Raw genomic sequence first — 17,034 nt, forward strand, 5'->3', positions numbered from 1 at the left:
ACATGATTTTTTTTTCATGAGTTGATGGGAACACGGCTAGCTAGCCTGCTGGCTAAATAAGCTTACTTTTTACTACAAGTTCGTGTTAGATGTTTATGACAATCAATATTTTATTTTAAGCAAGTCTGAGTCTTACTGACTTCAGGAACCTCGCGGCTAACGATAATGCACGTCTTTCATTCAATATTTGCACTAGCTAACTAACGTTAGGTAGCTATTGTAAATTGTCTTATATTGGCTTACGGACTCATATTCATAGTTCATATTTTACGCTTCATACTCTACGATAACTTCAGCTAGTTATCTTGTGTGTCAGTCTAAATCCATCCATTTGGAATCACGGCTAATGTTAACTATCTAACTAGTCAGTTAGCCTGACAGCTGGCTAGCTATTGAACAGGTTGCAAGTCCTCCATCATCACATCTGCCAGGCGGACTCAACCAGCATGGATTACCAGAACACAGCGAATGCAGTTGGGGACTGTCTTTTGAGCTACACCAAGGACGAGTCTGGGTGGAAAGTCTGCAAGAAATCGGTGCGTAATGTTCTAGGTAGCAATATTAATATTTTATAATTACAGGTGACGTGCCTTTCCGTGCACCATGTTAACAGCTCCATTTTGCTGTGTCATTGTATATAACGTAGACAGTAGCTAGGTAAATGCAGTCAGTGGGTTGACAACAGCAACCAATGTTTTGTTTCTGATAAATGGATGTCGGTCCATTTGTAGAATGACGTCATCGTGTCCTGGCGGCCATCGACTGAGTTCCCTGGGAATGTGTAAGTATGAGCTGTTCTCCCTATCTAGGCCAAATCATTCATTTCTAAATGTTGTACAGAAGCAAGTTAGACAAGCTAAATGTCCTTTTCACTATCTTATCTCCGGAGAGTATTTAACGTTACTGTTTTAACAGCGGTAACCTTGACAGGAACTAGCTATCTCCAACTGAACTGACAGCATCAGTTACTGAAACTGTTGGATTTAAGTTTTTACCGAGGTCATCTTCAGCTGTTTATCATAACGGTCTAAAGAGGGCTACTTTCCCCTCCTCGACCAGTTTCTTTCAGCTGTTTATCATAACGGTCTAAAGAGGGCTACTTTCCCCTCCTCGACCAGTTTCCTTCAGCTGCATTGATATGAAAGAAATATCCACCATCTTGCTTTTACTGTTGCTGTTTTCAGTTCAGTGCAGATGAGGGAGAGAACATGGAGATGAAGCCACGTTAGACTGTTAATTAAGAAAGCACCAATAACAGGCTGGCTTCCCAGACCCAGATTAAGCCTAGTCCTGGATTAAAAAGCATTCTTAATGGAAAATCTCCATTGACAACACTTTTTAGATTAGGGCTAATCGGTCTCTCAGAAACCGTCCCCCAGGAAGACCTATCTCTACATGTTATGTTTGATGTGTATTAGGGTTAGTGTTCTGTCTATCTCTATGTAACAGTATAGACTTTACGTCCGTCCCCTCGCCCCGACCTGGGCGCGAACCTGGGACGCTCTGCACACGTCAACAGTCACCCTCGAAGCATCGTTACCCATCGCTCCACAAAAGCCGCCGCACTTGCAGAGCAAGGGTAACCACTACTTCAAGGTCTCAGAGCAAGTGACGTCACCGATTGAAACGCCACTAGCGCGCACCACCGCTAACTAGCTAGCCATTTCACATCGGCTACATGTTATGTTTGATGTGTATTAGGGTTAGTGTTCTGTATATCTCTACATGTGTTGTGTCTGACAGGTACAGTGCATTCAGAAAGTATTCAGACCCCTTCACTTGTTCTACTTTGTTACGTTAGCCTTATTCAAAAATGGATTTCATTTAGTTTTTTCCTCATCAGTCAACACACAATCCCCCATAATGACAAAGCAAAAACAGGATTTTAAATTCTTGCAAATGTATTCAAAATATTTAAAAAATTATTTCACATTTACATAAGTATTCAGACCCTTTACTCAGTACTTTGTTGAAGCACCTTTGGCAGCGATTACAGCCTTGAGTCTTCTTGGGTATGACGCTACCAGCTTAGCACACCTGTATTTGGGGAGTTTCTCCCATTCTTCTCTACAGATCCTCTCAAGCTCTGTTGGGTTGGATGGGTAGCGTTGCTGAACAGCTATTTTCAGGTCTCTCCAGAGATGTTTAGATCGGGTTCAAGTCTGGGCTCTGGCTTAGCTACTCAAGGTCATTCAGAGACTTGTCTCGAATGCACTCTTACATTGTCTTGGCTGTGTGTTTAGGGTCGTTGTCCTGTTGGAAGGTGAACCTTTGCCTCAGTCTGAGGTCCTGAGCGCTCTGGGGCAGGTTTTCATCAAGGATTTAAAAAATATATATATATATTTCACCTTTATTTAACCAAGTAGGCAACTTGAGAGCAAGTTCTCGTTTGCAACTGCGACCTGGCCAAGATAAAGCAAAGCAGTTCGACACATATAACAACACAGAGTTACACATGGAATAAACAAACAAACAGTCAATAATACAGTAGAAAAAGTCTATATACAGCATGTGCAAATGAGGTAAGATAAGGGAGGTAAAGCAATAAATAGGCCATGGTGGCGAAGTAATTACAATATAGCAATTAAACACTGGAATGGTAGATGAATGTGCAAGTAGAGATACTGGGGTGCAAAGTAGCAAGATGGGAATGGGAATGAGTTAGTTGGATGGGCTATTTACAGATGGGCTATGTACAGGTGCAGTGATCTGTGCGCTGCTCTGACAGCTGGTGCTTAAAGCTAGTGAGGGAGATATGAGTCTCCAGCTTCAGTGATTTTTGCAGTTCCTTCCAGTCATTGGCAGCAGAGAATTGGAAGGAAAGGTGGCCAAAGGAAGAATTGGCTTTGGGGGTGACCAGTGAAATATACCTGCTGGAGCGCTTGCTACGGGTGGGTGCTGCTATGGTGACCAGTGAGCTAAGAGAAGGCGGGGCTTTACCTAGCAAAGACTTGTAGATGACCTGGAGCCAGTGGGTTTGGCGACGAGTATGAAGCGAGGGCCAGCCAACGAGAGCGTACAGGTTGCAGTGGTGGGTGGTATATAGGGCTTTGGTGACAAAACGGAAGGCACTGTGATAGACTGCATCCAGTTTGTGAGTAGAGTGTTGGAGGCTATTTTGAAAATGACATCACCGAAGTCAAGGATCGGTAGGATGGTCAGTTTTACGAGGGTATGTTTGGCAGCATGAGTGAAGGATGCTTTGTTGTGAAATAGGAAGCTGATTCTCAATCTAATTTTGGATTGGAGATGCTTAATGTGAGTCTGGAAGGAGAGTTTACAGTCTAACCAGACACCTAGGTATTTGTAGTTGTCCACAAGTCAGAACCGCCCAGAGCAATGATCTCTGTACTTTGGGGTTCTCTGTAATTTATTCCGTTAATTTTACTCTCAATCCTGACTAGTCTCCCAGTCCCTGCTGCTGAAAAACATCACCACTGCATGATGCTGCCACCACCTTGCTTCACCGTAGGGATGGTATTGGCCAGGTGATGAGCTCTGCCAGATTTCCACCAGATGTAACGCTTGGCATTCAGTCCAAAGAGTTCAATCTTGGTTTCATCAGACCAGAAAATCTTGTTTCTCATGGTCTGAGAGTCCTTTAGGTACCTTTTGGCAAACTCCAAGCGGGCTGTCATGTGCCTTTTTCTGAGGACTGGCTTCATTCTGGCCACTCTTATCATGAAGGCCTGATTGGTGGTGCTGCAGAGATGGTTGTCCTTCTGGAAGGTTATCCCATCTTGTGACCATCAGGTTTTTGGTCACCTCCCTGACCAAGGCCCTTCTCCCTCGATTGCTCAGTTTGGCCGGGCGGCCAGCTCTAGGAAGAGTCTTGGTGGTTCCAAACTTCATCCATTTAAGAATGGGGGGGGGGTCACTGTGTTCTTGGGGACCTTCAATGCTGCAGAAATGTTTTGTTAACCTTCCCCAGATCTGTGCTTCGACACAATCCTGTCTCAGAGCTCTACGGACAATTCCTTCCACCTCATGGCTTGGTTTTTGCTCAAACATGAACTGTCAAATTATATGTACAGGTGTGTGCCTTTCCAAGTCATGTCCAATCAATCATTTTTCTACTGTATTATTGACTGTATGTTTGTTTTACTCCATGTGTAACTCTGTGTTGTTGTATGAGTCGAACTGCTTTGCTTTATCTTGGCCAGGTCGCAGTTGTAAATGAGAACTTGTTCTCAACTTGTTTACCTGGTTAAATAAAAGGTGAAATAAAATAAAATAAATAAATAAAATTGAATTTACCACAGGTGGACTCCAATCAAGTTGTAGAAACATCTCAAGGATGATCAGTGGAAACAGGATGCACCTGAGCTCAATTTCGAGTCTCATAGCAAAGGGTCTGAATAGTTATGTAAATAAGGTATTTTCATTTATTTTATACACTTGCAAAAAATTCTAAACCTGTTTTTGCTTTGTCATTATGGGGTATTGTGTGTAGATTGGTGAGACCATTTTTTTATTTAATCAATTTTAGGTCTGAATACTTTCTGAATGCACTGTATAAGAGTTCGGGTTAGTGGTGCTCTGTCTCTCTACATGTGTTGTGTCTGACAGATATAAGGGGGAGTCGGTGGTGAAGGGAAGCCCAGAGAAGGTATGGGAGTGTCTGAAGCCTGTGCCAAATGGACTGCGGGTGAAATGGGACAACAATGTCAAGAAGTTTGAGCTGGTAGAGCAAGTCACTGAGGTAGGCTGAGTTTCAAACCAATGGACCAGACTGTAGTCACAGTCAGTCACAATTCTGTTGTTTTGTCCCCATCATCATCATCTATGTTCTGAGTTTGCTTTAGAGAGTTGTCACTGATCATTTGATTCCATTGATTCTTTATCATTCCTCACTCACTCACCCACAAACAAATCACAGCTGAATAAATACTCTGTCCTCCATTCTTTCTGTATAGTTCTGTCTACTCCCCCAACTTTGTTGATAAGCCTTAGGATTTTATGAAAGTGAGTTTTACCTGATCTCTATGGGACTTCCTGGTTACGTGACGGTTAAATAAGTTATCCAAGCAACCAAAGTGTGTCATCCAGTTTGTTCATGGTTTTGATACAGGTTTCCTAAAGGGCACCTGCCAGCGCTCGCCACAACACCAATGCAGCACTCCTACCCTTTGTTCTCTATTCCATTAGTCATGTTAATATTTATTTGCTTTGGGACAAACACAAGTACAGGGACATGCTCAGTAGGAAAACATAGATAAATGCTATGGATAGAACTGATGCCATACCTTATTCTGCAGATCAGAGGGGTACTTTTGTTGTGTCCTGTTGAACGAGGCCCAGCGTTTATCTTGTGGAACGTTGCAGATAGAAATGTCATGGATAGAACTGACGTGATGCCTTATTCTGCTTATCAAAGGTGTTTGTTTCATTCTACTTTGTATATTTCTATATGAACATTCCACAACGCCTGCTGAGCGAGGCCCAGTGTTTACCTGCCTAGTCTCTCCCCCCTCACACAGAACGTCACTGTCTGCAGAACAGTCACTCCATCAGCAGCCATGGGCATCATAGCTCCCAGAGACTTTGTCGACGTTATTCTAGTGAAGCAATACGAAGATGGCACAATTACATCCAATGGTGCGTAACGCCTCAATACATCTCTTTTCCTTCTTTCGTCTTTTCTCTCTCTCTTCGCTTTATGATAAATAGGAGTTCTAACAACAAGAAACAGTAGATCTTTAGTGAACAATAGATCTAGAACAGTAGATCTAGAACAAACAGTAGATCTAGAGCGAACGGTAGCAGTAGAACAGTAGTTCTAGAGCGAAGGGTAGTTCTAGAGCGAAGGGTAGCAGTAGAATAGTAGTTCTAGAGCGAAGGGTAGTTCTAGAGCGAAGGGTAGCAGTAGAATAGTAGTTCTAGAGCGAAGGGTAGTTCTAGAGCGAACGCTATCAGTAGAATGGTAGTTCTAGACCAAATGGAAGATCTACAGCGAACGGTAGTTTTAAAGCGAACGGTAGCAGTAGAACAGTATAATAGAGCGAACGCTACCAGTAGAATAGTAGTTCTAGAGCGAACGGTAGTTCTAGAGCGATAGGTAGTTTTAAAGCGAACGGTAGCAGTAGAACAGTAGTTCTAGAACGAACGGTAGTTATAGAGCGATAGGTAGCTGTAGAACAGTAGATTTAGACCGGACGGTAGATCTAGAGCGGACGGACGGTAGATCTAGAGCGGACGGACGGTAGATCTAGAGCGGACGGACGGTAGATCTAGAGCGGACGGACGGTAGATCTAGAGCGGACGGACGGTAGATCTAGAGCGGACGGACGGTAGATCTAGAGCGGACGGACGGTAGATCTAGAGCGGACGGACGGTAGATGTAGAGCGGACGGACGGTAGATGTAGAGCGGACGGGCGGTAGATGTAGAGCGGACGGGCGGTAGATGTAGAGCGGACGGGCGGTAGATGTAGAGCGGACGGGCGGTAGATGTAGAGCGGGCGGGCGGTAGATGTAGAGCGGGCGGGCGGTAGATCTAGAGCGGGCGGGCGGTAGATCTAGAGCGGGCGGGCGGTAGATCTAGAGCGGGCGGGCGGTAGATCTAGAGCGGGCGGGCGGTAGATCTAGAGCGGGCGGACGGTAGATCTAGAGCGGGCGGACGGTAGATCTAGAGCGGGCGGACGGTAGATCTAGAGCGGGCGGACGGTAGATCTAGAGCGGGCGGACGGTAGATCTAGAGCGGGCGGACGGTAGAACTAGAGCGGGCGGGCGGTAGTTTTAGAGCGGGCGGGCGGTAGTTTTAGAGCGGGCGGGCGGTAGTTTTAGAGCGGGCGGGCGGTAGTTTTAGAGCGGGCGGGCGGTAGTTTTAGAGCGGGCGGGCGGTAGTTTTAGAGCGGGCGGGCGGTAGTTTTAGAGCGGGCGGACGGTAGTTTTAGAGCGGGCGGACGGTAGTTTTAGAGCGGACGGTTTAGAGCGGACGGACGGTAGTTTTAGAGCGGACGGTTTAGAGCGGACGGTAGTTTTAGAGCGAGCGGTAGTTTTAGAGCGAGCGGTAGATCTAGAGCGGGCGGTAGATCTAGAGCGGGCGGTAGATCTAGAGCGGGCGGTAGTTTTAGAGCGAGCGGTAGTTTTAGAGCGAGCGGTAGTTTTAGAGCGAGCGGTAGTTTTAGAGCGGGCGGTAGTTTTAGAGCGGGCGGTAGTTTTAGAGCGGATGGTAGTTTTAGAGCGGACGGACGGTAGATCTAGAGCGGGCGGTAGTTTTAGAGCGGGCGGTAGTTTTAGAGCGGGCGGTAGTTTTAGAGCGGGCGGTAGTTTTAGAGCGAGCGGTAGTTATAGAGCGAGCGGTAGTTATAGAGCGAGCGGTAGTTATAGAGCGGACGGACGGTAGTTTTAGAGCGGACGGACGGTAGTTTTAGAGCGGACGGACGGTAGTTTTAGAGCGGGCGGGCGGTAGTTTTAGAGCGGGCGGTAGTTTTAGAGCGAACGGTAGTTTTTAGAGCGGGCGGTAGTTTTAGAGCGAGCGGTAGTTTTAGAGCGAGCGGTAGTTTTAGAGCGGGCGGTAGTTTTAGAGCGGGCGGTAGTTTTAGAGCGGATGGTAGTTTTAGAGCGGACGGACGGTAGATCTAGAGCTGGCGGTAGTTTTAGAGCGGGCGGTAGTTTTAGAGCGGGCGGTAGTTTTAGAGCGGGCGGTAGTTTTAGAGCGGGCGGTAGTTTTAGAGCGGGCGGTAGTTTTAGAGCGGGCGGTAGTTATAGAGCGGGCGGTAGTTATAGAGCGGACGGACGGTAGTTTTAGAGCGGACGGACGGTAGTTTTAGAGCGGACGGACGGTAGTTTTAGAGCGGACGGACGGTAGTTTTAGAGCGGACGGACGGTAGTTTTAGAGCGGGCGGGCGGTAGTTTTAGAGCGGGCGGTAGTTTTAGAGCGAACGCGAGCGGTAGTTTTAGAGCGAGCGGTAGTTTTAGAGTGGACGGTAGATCTAGAGCTTTATGATAAAATAACATTTTGGAACATTTCTTATCAATGTATTGTTTAACAAAATTTCTCTACTGACTCAATTCACGTTTCTATTGGTGTGTAGCTCTTTTTGTTCTTTATCTGTCCTAGGACTCTCCTTGGAAGTCCGCGCAGACCTGTTTATTATTATTTATTTTAGTAAATGTTAGGCTATTTTTATTCAACGTTGAGGCATTTACAGAGGGCATAACAGCACAGACATTAAGAAATATAAAGGAATAAATAGGTATTCTAACAACAACAAAAAACATAATCAATGATATACAAATCAAGCACTGGGATGCACAGACATACCACGCCATCGGCAGTAGGCTGAAATCAGTAGATTACAAGAGGAACTATCGTCACTTGTCAATAATGCAGTGCTAGTGTGTGGATGATGTAGCCTAATCATCAGCCCTAACCCTCAGAGAGGCTGGCTGGGTGGGGATCTCTGGAACAGACAACTGTCTTATCCACTGCCCCAGACTGAGGCCTAATCATCAGCCCTACCCCTCAGAGAGGCTGGCTGGGTGGGGATCTCTGGAACAGACAACTGTCTTATCCACTGCCCCAGACTGAGGCCTATTCATCAGCCCTAACCCTCAGAGAGGCTGGCTGGGTGGGGATCTCTGGAACAGACAACTGTCTTATCCACTGCCCCAGACTGAGGCCTAATCATCAGCCCTACCCCTCAGAGAGGCTGGCTGGGTGGGGATCTCTGGAACAGACAACTGTCTTATCCACTGCCCCAGACTGAGGCCTATTCATCAGCCCTAACCCTCAGAGAGGCTGGCTGGGTGGGGATCTCTGGAACAGACAACTGTCTTATCCACTGCCCCAGACTGAGGCCTAATCATCAGCCCTACCCCTCAGAGAGGCTGGCTGGGTGGGGATCTCTGGAACAGACAACTGTCTTATCCACTGCCCCAGACTGAGGCCTAATCATCAGCCCTACCCCTCAGAGAGGCTGGCTGGGTGGGGATCTCTGGAACAGACAACTGTCTTATCCACTGCCCCAGACTGAGGCCTAATCATCAGCCCTAACCCTCAGAGAGGCTGGCTGGGTGGGGATCTCTGGAACAGACAACTGTCTTATCCACTGCCCCAGACTGAGGCCTAATCATCAGCCCTAACCCTCAGAGAGGCTGGCTGGGTGGGGATCTCTGGAACAGACAACTGTCTTATCCACTGCCCCAGACTGAGGCCTAATCATCAGCCCTAACCCTCAGAGAGGCTGGCTGGGTGGGGATCTCTGGAACAGACAACTGTCTTATCCACTGCCCCAGACTGAGGCCTAATCATCAGCCCTAACCCTCAGAGAGGCTGGCTGGGTGGGGATCTCTGGAACAGACAACTGTCTTATCCACTGCCCCAGACTGAGGCCTAATCATCAGCCCTACCCCTCAGAGAGGCTGTCTGGGTGGGGATCTCTGGAACAGACAACTGTCTTATCCACTGCCCCAGACTGAGGCCTAATCATCAGCCCTAACCCTCAGAGAGGCTGGCTGGGTGGGGATCTCTGGAACAGACAACTGTCTTATCCACTGCCCCAGACTGAGGCCTAATCATCAGCCCTAACCCTCAGAGAGGCTGGCTGGGTGGGGATCTCTGGAACAGACAACTGTCTTATCCACTGCCCCAGACTGAGGCCTAATCATCCATTGCAAAATGTGGGTTGTGTTCAGTAGGCACGAAAAGGAAGAAAACGCTCAAACTGTGATGTATTAGGTCTAGCCTATATGTTCTTGTCCAATAAGAAAGGCTTGGTTATGTATACCGTTGCAAAACTCTTTGCTATGGTGTGCCCAAGATGAGATTTGCATTTTACCTTCACTATCACTATACTAAGTAACTTTATGTGATTGATTGAATGAAAATAGACTTAATTATATCTACACATATTTGTATGTTCTCTCCCTGTGTTCTGTCCGTTAGCCACCCACGTGAACCACCCCAGCTGCCCTCCCCAGTCAGGGTATGTGAGGGGCTTCAACCACCCCTGTGGCTGCATCTGTGTCCCCATCTCTGGGTGAGTCACACGCTAAGACACACTTCTGTTTCATAATATTGTCTCATCTCCAAAACAAACTTTTCAGGAAATTGAAAGAATGTCCATATTTTCCCGTTAATAAACAGTTATTAAACTTCTAAAGCTATTCTGAAAACATTTTATTGGTCGTGGAACCGTACATTGTTCAGAGTACATTTCATTCAAAAATATAAATGAGCAAAAATGTAGTTCTGGTTTTCAGACAGCGACTTTACATACAGTGCACATGCTTTAGTTTACAAACCCATCTGCAACATTCTGAACTTTGTGTTGAGGTCTGTCAGAACCAAGGACATTTTTGTAGAGACAATGGTCTGTCACAGGAGGGCAGTAGAGAGCTAAACTTCAGTGCACTCAGGTAGACTAATTGAGCTATCTATAATGTGCACAGCAACAGGTTTGGTTTGAGCATTCTCTCTCAATAACATTATCTAACATGACCACGTGTCTTGATAGCTATGTAGCTGAAGAAGCACTGTCTAATATTGTTCATACAGTATAGTGTAAATTCAACCTTCTTTCTTTCTTTTTTCCCCTCCCCCCCAGGGAGCCAAACAAAACACAGCTGTTCAGTTTCTTCCAGACGGACCTGGGGGGCTTCCTGCCTCGCTCCGTGGTCGACTCTTTCTTCCCATCCAGCATGGTGGAGTTCTACAGCAACCTGGCCAAGGCCATCAAGTCCCTCAAGGACCACTGATACACTCATACTATACCTTCCCTTAGCCCTGGTCCCAGATCTGTTTGTGCTGCATAACCAACTCCCGGCACCAGGTGATACTCAGATCTGGGACCAGCATTCAGCGGGACCAAAAAACACAATGATTAGCTACGTGAATGCTTTAGTTTTAAAGAGGCTATATGGAACTTTTCACCTCAGGGGGCTTTTTAACTGAAAGGGACAGATTGATTTGAAAAATCCTTATTTGAGAGCATGGGGCACACCTCCCCAGACCATATCTTTCTAGACTAAAAATAAGGATTGTGTTTCATGAGTAAATAAATATTTTATATCAACCATACAGGCAACACTCAAGCCAAAAATGTAGATAAACAATTAGCAACTCAACTTCTGTACAGCCTCTTTAAAAGAGTGGTCACCTGGCCTTGGCTTGGAGCAAACACTATCTGAGCTTAAAGGGAGATGATATTGGATGATATGAGGGAAGGAAGTGTGCAGCTTGTTTGTCCCAGCACTAACACAGCTGATTTCAGGTCGTTGAGGTCTTGGTTCATTTGTGTAATAATGGTGTGTTAGTGCTGGAGCAAAAAGCCTGCACCCCTGGTACTGTTGCTCTCTTGGACCAGGTATGGTGGCCACTAGTGTAGTCTTACAAAAAGGTTGAGTGTCTGTTCTAATTTCATTCATTCAACCCTGGAAAAAGATTGAATATGAATTTCTCATAGAGGTTGATGTGCAATTTTCTTGAGTTGAAGCAATTGAAATGGAATTGACCTTAGCCCTGATGTTAAAGTTGCAATTTGTAAGTTATTTTTCCCTCTATTGTAACAAGAAAGAGTACCAAAAACAATAATCATGAACCCACCCCCAAAAAACACATGTTACATTATTGGACATAATGTAGTTCCTGTTCTTCTTGGTTTTTTTTTTTTCTTCATGTGGGTACACTAACAAACACCCTGCCTCTTAGTCCTCGAACCGGAAATCCAACTTACAGACCACACCTTTAAGCACTCTGGGCCGCACCTTTAAGACTAGATCTAGAGAGGTCAATTTTGCCAAACTCTACTTCCAAAACAAATATTCCCTGTACATTTCCTATTTAGTGATGCATTTCCCCCCCTTTTCCCATCACAAAAGAATGAGAATAGATTTGAAATCTATATTTTGTATTTAGTGTCCTAAACACACGGAGGATATGTCCTCCTTCCCTTTTGTACTGTTGCTGTTGAATACAGTCCATTCTGTTACACTGGCTGCATCCTACCTACAGTACCATGCATGTTGCATGGACCTTACAGGAACCCCAGAATGGAATCGGATTCCATTGGGATGAGTCATACCTAATTTTTTGTTGTCCTTTGTATACGGTAGTACTGTACTTGAAATGTTCTGGTTTAACCTGTCTCCACAGCCCTTTAACCAATACCTAAAGATGGAATCCGCAGTAGGGGGAAACGGTGCCACTGGCTGCCCCACCAGCATTGTTATTGTTGTTGCTGAGCTGAGGAGCGTCGTGCAGCATGGTTATGAAATGCAGTACATATTGTGTTCTTCTATCGTGCAGTGCGATGATGTCAGAGATGGAAATAACCGTGTTTGTTGTTTGCAGTAACTGGAAAGCATTATGAACATGGTTGTTTTACCGTTGAGGATTCCAGCTTTAACCAGTAACCTTTAGAGGGTGTATATACAGCCGGCAGATGTCCCCCCCCCCCCCTCTAAACTCTATCCTGTTCCGTACCTTAACATCTGCCCGCTTTATAGACGCCTAACCTTCAAGCAAGGATTCCTGCCTCAGTTACTTTTCTCTATGTAGATGTCAAACTAAGAACACTGCATTATTCTTAAGCAAAGTTATCTGCAGTATGTATGGGCAAATGGCAATATGAACAGCTTCATCTAATGAAGAATGGACAAAGGGACATCCGCTCAAATAGGAGAGCTTCTGAAGGATTTTGGGTTTTATTCAGTGGGGTACGTGTCCCATAAGTCACTGGTCCAAATTAGTGCACTATATAGGGAGTAGGATGCCATATGGGACAGCTACTGATTCCAACATATTTTGAAGCGCAGCAGCATAGGACTGCCATATTCTGGCATCAGTTGTGACTAGTGTGTCATTTTACACTGTTAAGAAATGTATTACCAGCATAGAATTGAGAAAACCACTGTCTTTGTTATGGCACAAGAGGGCATGGTCATCTGTCTAGGCCAGGGTGCGTCTCCGTAGCTTTAAAAAAAAATTATCAGTGAAGGGAAACAATGAGAGCAAGCATGAATAGTAGTGAGATATATCCCTAGTTGGTTGAGGAAGCCTCTTCAGAGTTTTGAGATACAGCCCTATTAGGGGGAGAGGAAGCCTCCTCAGAGTATTGAGATATAGCCCTAGAAGGTGTCTTTACAGTGATGTACAGTCAACCATCTGCATGCCTGCTGAGTCCTCTACATGTATGATGATGAGCCATCATACTAATGATGTTTTAGATCAATCTTTTTAGAAGCCTTGTGGTTAAGTTTCCTTTTGAAATGAAAACACTACTTAACGTCCTTTTCTTATCCCGAGTGGATAATAACCTTAACTGACAAACCTTTACAAGTGCATTGCATTCCACCTCATCCACAACCAAGTCCTATATGCTTGCTTTTTTAAAATCATTGTTTGCCTTTTGTTGGTGTAATACTATGAAGGCATTGTTTTGATGTGTGTTATTGTACTGTAAGTGGAGCCTGAAGATCATACCTACCTACAGTGTATTGCTGTTTTAATGTCAGAGAACACATTGTCTATTGGTGGCTTGTTTTTAAAATGTACTCCATCATGCGTTTTGGGACAGATGTGTATGTTTTGAATGTCGTTTGTTGTCCTCAGCTCCTGATTGGAAAGCACAGCTGCTATGGAAAATGGCTGCTATTGAAATATACTATGAGTTCAGTTGTCAATAAAAGCAACACAGGAAAATAACATGTTTTTTTAGGTCAGGATTAGGGTTATGAATTCTGGTAATTTTTCAAAAATGTTCCAAGTTTTCCTGAAATCCCAGTTGGCAGATTCCTGGAATCGGTAGGAAACCCTCCAAACAGGTTTCCTGGAATTAGTAGGGAATACGCAGGGAATCTGGAAACCCTCCAAACAGGATTCCTGGAATCAGTAGGGAATACACAGGGAATTTGGAAACCCTCCAAACAGGATTCCTGGAATCAGTAGGGAATACACAGGGAATTTGGAAACCCTCCAAACAGGATTCCTGGAATCAGTAGGGAATACGCAGGGAATCTGGAAGCCCTTCAAACAGGATTTCTGGAATCAGTAGGGAATACGCAGGGAATCTGGAAATCCTCCAAACAGGATTTCTGGGAAATTGGGGAGAGCTACCACAATTTTGCGACCCTAATCCTGACCTGCACTCTACTGTACCGTAGGACTGTACTGTATGTTCCACCCAGCAGGTTTTGTGTTTCACCAGCATCTGCATTAAAAACTACTGAACGTTCCAATGTTGTCCTCCTTTCTTGTTGTATTATATTACCATCACCACAGGTAGGAATGGCTAAACCCACTACACAAATTCACCGGCTGTTTTTCAAACACCGGAGAAGAGAAATGAAGGATTACAATGATGGATGAATAATGGTTACTCAACTATCCCAGAAGTTCCCAAAACCAGAAGGGAATAAGCAGGGAATGCAGAATCCTCCAACCAGGATTTCTAGGAATTTTGGGAAAATAAAAGGAGTTTTGCCTACAACTCGCATAGTCTCATTAACTGAGTGGTAAATGCATCTGTTTGTTCCATATGAAGTCAAATAACTACGTAGGTTTTAAAACATTAATGGTTATTGGCACAACAGTCTTGTGAATAAACTTGAAACATACAGATTGGGTTAAATTATTTTATTAGTATAATGTATATTGTGATAAATCTTTAGTACCGATACACAGAGTTTTAAATATCTATATTCTAATAGATTTTGGTACAAAATGTTCACACCCTGTGTTTTCCTTAATATCAAACTAGGAGAGGAAACAAGGTGAAAATTTAGCTCCGGTTTAGTTATATCTTTGGTTTCACCCATAGGGAGAATCTCAATTAGATATTCCTCACATCCTCTCACCTGGCCTCCTCAAAACCAATTGGAGAAGGTCAGAGGGGCGGGACCTCTGGCTTTCTCATCCAATGGGTGTGGAGAAGGAAAGAGGACGCGAGCACTATGCAATTGAGATTCTCCCATTGTCATCTAATAAACAAACTAAGGACTATTAAATCCGTAGCTCTGAAGATCCACTTTATTGTGCGATAGACAATTAAAGGCAATGTTCCCGCGGTCGCGGAGACTGCATTCATGGTAAACGGAAATGAACTTGACCTTTTGATGCTGATCTTCCGCGATATGGATTGAATCCAACTCACAGTCTTTGGTCTAAACAATGATTCCAACATCAAGCACAATACTACAATACTACAATTCCATGAAAAATGCAAATCCCATTTTAAATATTTTGTATCAGTATAATACTCTTTTGGACTACATTACAGTATTGTACACTATTTCTAACAGTCAAAAGCAATGGAAAGTCTCTCCCTTCCTTCATGTAAATACTGTATGTCTGTGCAAATCTCAAACTCACTGTGGTCCCTGGTCTAGAAGTTCTGGGTGTAGGAAGGCAGTCAGAGCAAAGCACCTGTAAATTCACCTCTTTCTACAGTAACAGTCCCTGATTGTCATTGCAATATGATTTGATATAGAATATAGATGTTATATTCATAACTACAGTATGTTAATAGTGCTCATATGAAATGGTATGATGGCTTGTGGTTGATTTGTGTTCTAGTTGGCCCTGTTTATACCTGGTGCTAACTCTGATCTCGGGCTCTATTCAATCCGTAGCACTGAAGACCTGCACTTCAGCGTAATTGAAATATAAAAGCAACGTTCCTGTGTTCGCGGAGACTGCATTCACGGTAAATCCATGTGTAGGCTCAATCAGAAATTACCTTTCATTTTCAATCACCCTATAACGCTAAACTTCAGCGATACGGATTGAATCGAGGCCGTTGTCCACATTCTGATAGCGGCCACATTTTTGCTGTTGCATCTACACATTGTATTAAAATGTGTCTCTTATCCGTCCACTGTTTCCGCATTGTGAACAAGATTTACTGGTTCCTCCCTGTATGCAAATTATTCGACAGATATTCTTTCAAAATAATATGTATTTTCTTTATTTAAAGACACATATAAGACGATGGCGCCACATGTCAATGATTTTAGAGGGATAATGATGATTTAAATGGTTTCCCTGTCCACATCCGTCTACACTTGGAAGATATCCAGACAACATGTGTGCCTGACTACCTCCGGTGGTGATCAGGAAGATCTGATCACAATCCAATCACAATAGATATTTTAATTGCGGACACCTGTCAATAAATGTGGCCACAATCAATATGTGGCCAAATCTTGAGAATCAATAGCTCCGTTTATAGCTGGTGCTAACATGAGTCCTTTGTCTTGATCTTGTCCACATTCTGATTGTGCCCACATTTTTAAAGAAGTGTAATTGTGATCAGATCTTTCTGACTACCTCTGTAGGTAGTCAGGGACCTATTGTATCTGGAAATCAATTAAGTATAAACAGTGTAAACTGACCTGAAATCAGTGTCTAGGGGTAACTCCTCAGTATCCTCCTCCTTCCTCCTCCTGTTAACTACAGTGAGATGTCTCTCAGGCAGACCCTTCTGCCTCATCCTCCTTCCTCCTCCGGATGACTAGAGTGATGTGCCCCTCAGGCAGAGCCTTGACGATGTTCCAGGCCTCGAAGCGGCTCAGCTCCTGTAGGGAGGTGCTCTGGACCTGCAGCAGCTCATCACCAGACTGCAACCCGCTCTGCTCCGCAGCACCACCTATTGGGGAGCAGGAGAACACACGGTCATACATTGGTCTGTCGTGACGTTTCCCCTAGGTGCAGATCTGGTATCAGCTTTCGTCTCCCCCAACTTATAAAAGTTCAAGCTTATAAAACTGTGCTTCTCTGCGTTGTTTGCATGGTTTCCTACTTTCCGTGACATCACAACTCCTTTAACAATAAATGACATTGTTAAAAGTGTTAAGAAAAGGTCCTGTGTGGCTCAGCTGGTAGAGTATGGCACTTGTAACGTCAAGATCGTTGGTTTGATTTCTGCTGGGGTCACCCTTACTAAAGATATATGCACACGCTACTGTAAGTCACTTGGATAACAGTGTCTGCTAAATGGCACCTAAAGTTCACCCAAATTACAAATGATATATTGATTTCCTTACCTTGTTAGAGTTTAGGGACATAGTAAGGCAGCAATCCGTGCTTTGGT

General features: G+C 44.5%; 2 protein-coding genes across 3 annotated transcripts in view; one reads left to right on the plus strand and one right to left on the minus strand.

The window, feature by feature from the left end:
- Positions 1 to 14,179, plus strand: LOC139411678 (stAR-related lipid transfer protein 5-like). 2 transcript variants are annotated; one of them, XM_071158304.1, is made up of 7 exons: positions 1 to 536; positions 732 to 781; positions 4,570 to 4,702; positions 5,481 to 5,598; positions 9,891 to 9,984; positions 10,552 to 13,768; positions 13,822 to 14,179. In XM_071158304.1, the coding sequence occupies exons 1-6, from the start codon at positions 447 to 449 to the stop codon at positions 10,700 to 10,702; spliced, it is 636 nt and encodes a 211-aa protein (XP_071014405.1). In that variant the 5' UTR covers positions 1 to 446; the 3' UTR covers positions 10,703 to 13,768; positions 13,822 to 14,179. The 2 variants fall into 2 exon arrangements, with proteins under 2 accessions (XP_071014405.1, XP_071014406.1); XM_071158305.1 differs by having other exon boundaries at positions 20 to 536; positions 13,875 to 14,179.
- Positions 14,180 to 16,411: 2,232 nt separating this feature from the next.
- LOC139412452 (dmX-like protein 2) overlaps positions 16,412 to 17,034 on the minus strand; it is a 52,431-nt gene continuing 51,808 nt past the window's right edge. Inside the window, exon 28 of the mRNA XM_071159241.1 lies at positions 16,412 to 16,590. Coding sequence (XP_071015342.1) covers positions 16,412 to 16,590 — 179 coding nt within the window. The remainder of the gene's footprint in view (positions 16,591 to 17,034) is intronic.

Source organism: Oncorhynchus clarkii, chromosome 6 (assembly GCF_045791955.1).
Source record: "Oncorhynchus clarkii lewisi isolate Uvic-CL-2024 chromosome 6, UVic_Ocla_1.0, whole genome shotgun sequence".
In the NCBI taxonomy this organism is placed as follows: Eukaryota; Metazoa; Chordata; class Actinopteri; order Salmoniformes; family Salmonidae; genus Oncorhynchus; species Oncorhynchus clarkii.

Excerpts from the sequence above, each read along its gene's own strand:
- LOC139411678 (XM_071158304.1), top strand. The coding sequence starts at position 447 with ATGGATTACCAGAACACAGCGAATGCAGTTGGGGACTGTCTTTTGAGC. Across the intron at positions 537-731 it reads GGAAAGTCTGCAAGAAATCG|AATGACGTCATCGTGTCCTG; the intron begins GTGCGTAATGTT and ends GTCCATTTGTAG. Across the intron at positions 9,985-10,551 it reads ATCTGTGTCCCCATCTCTGG|GGAGCCAAACAAAACACAGC; the intron begins GTGAGTCACACG and ends CCTCCCCCCCAG.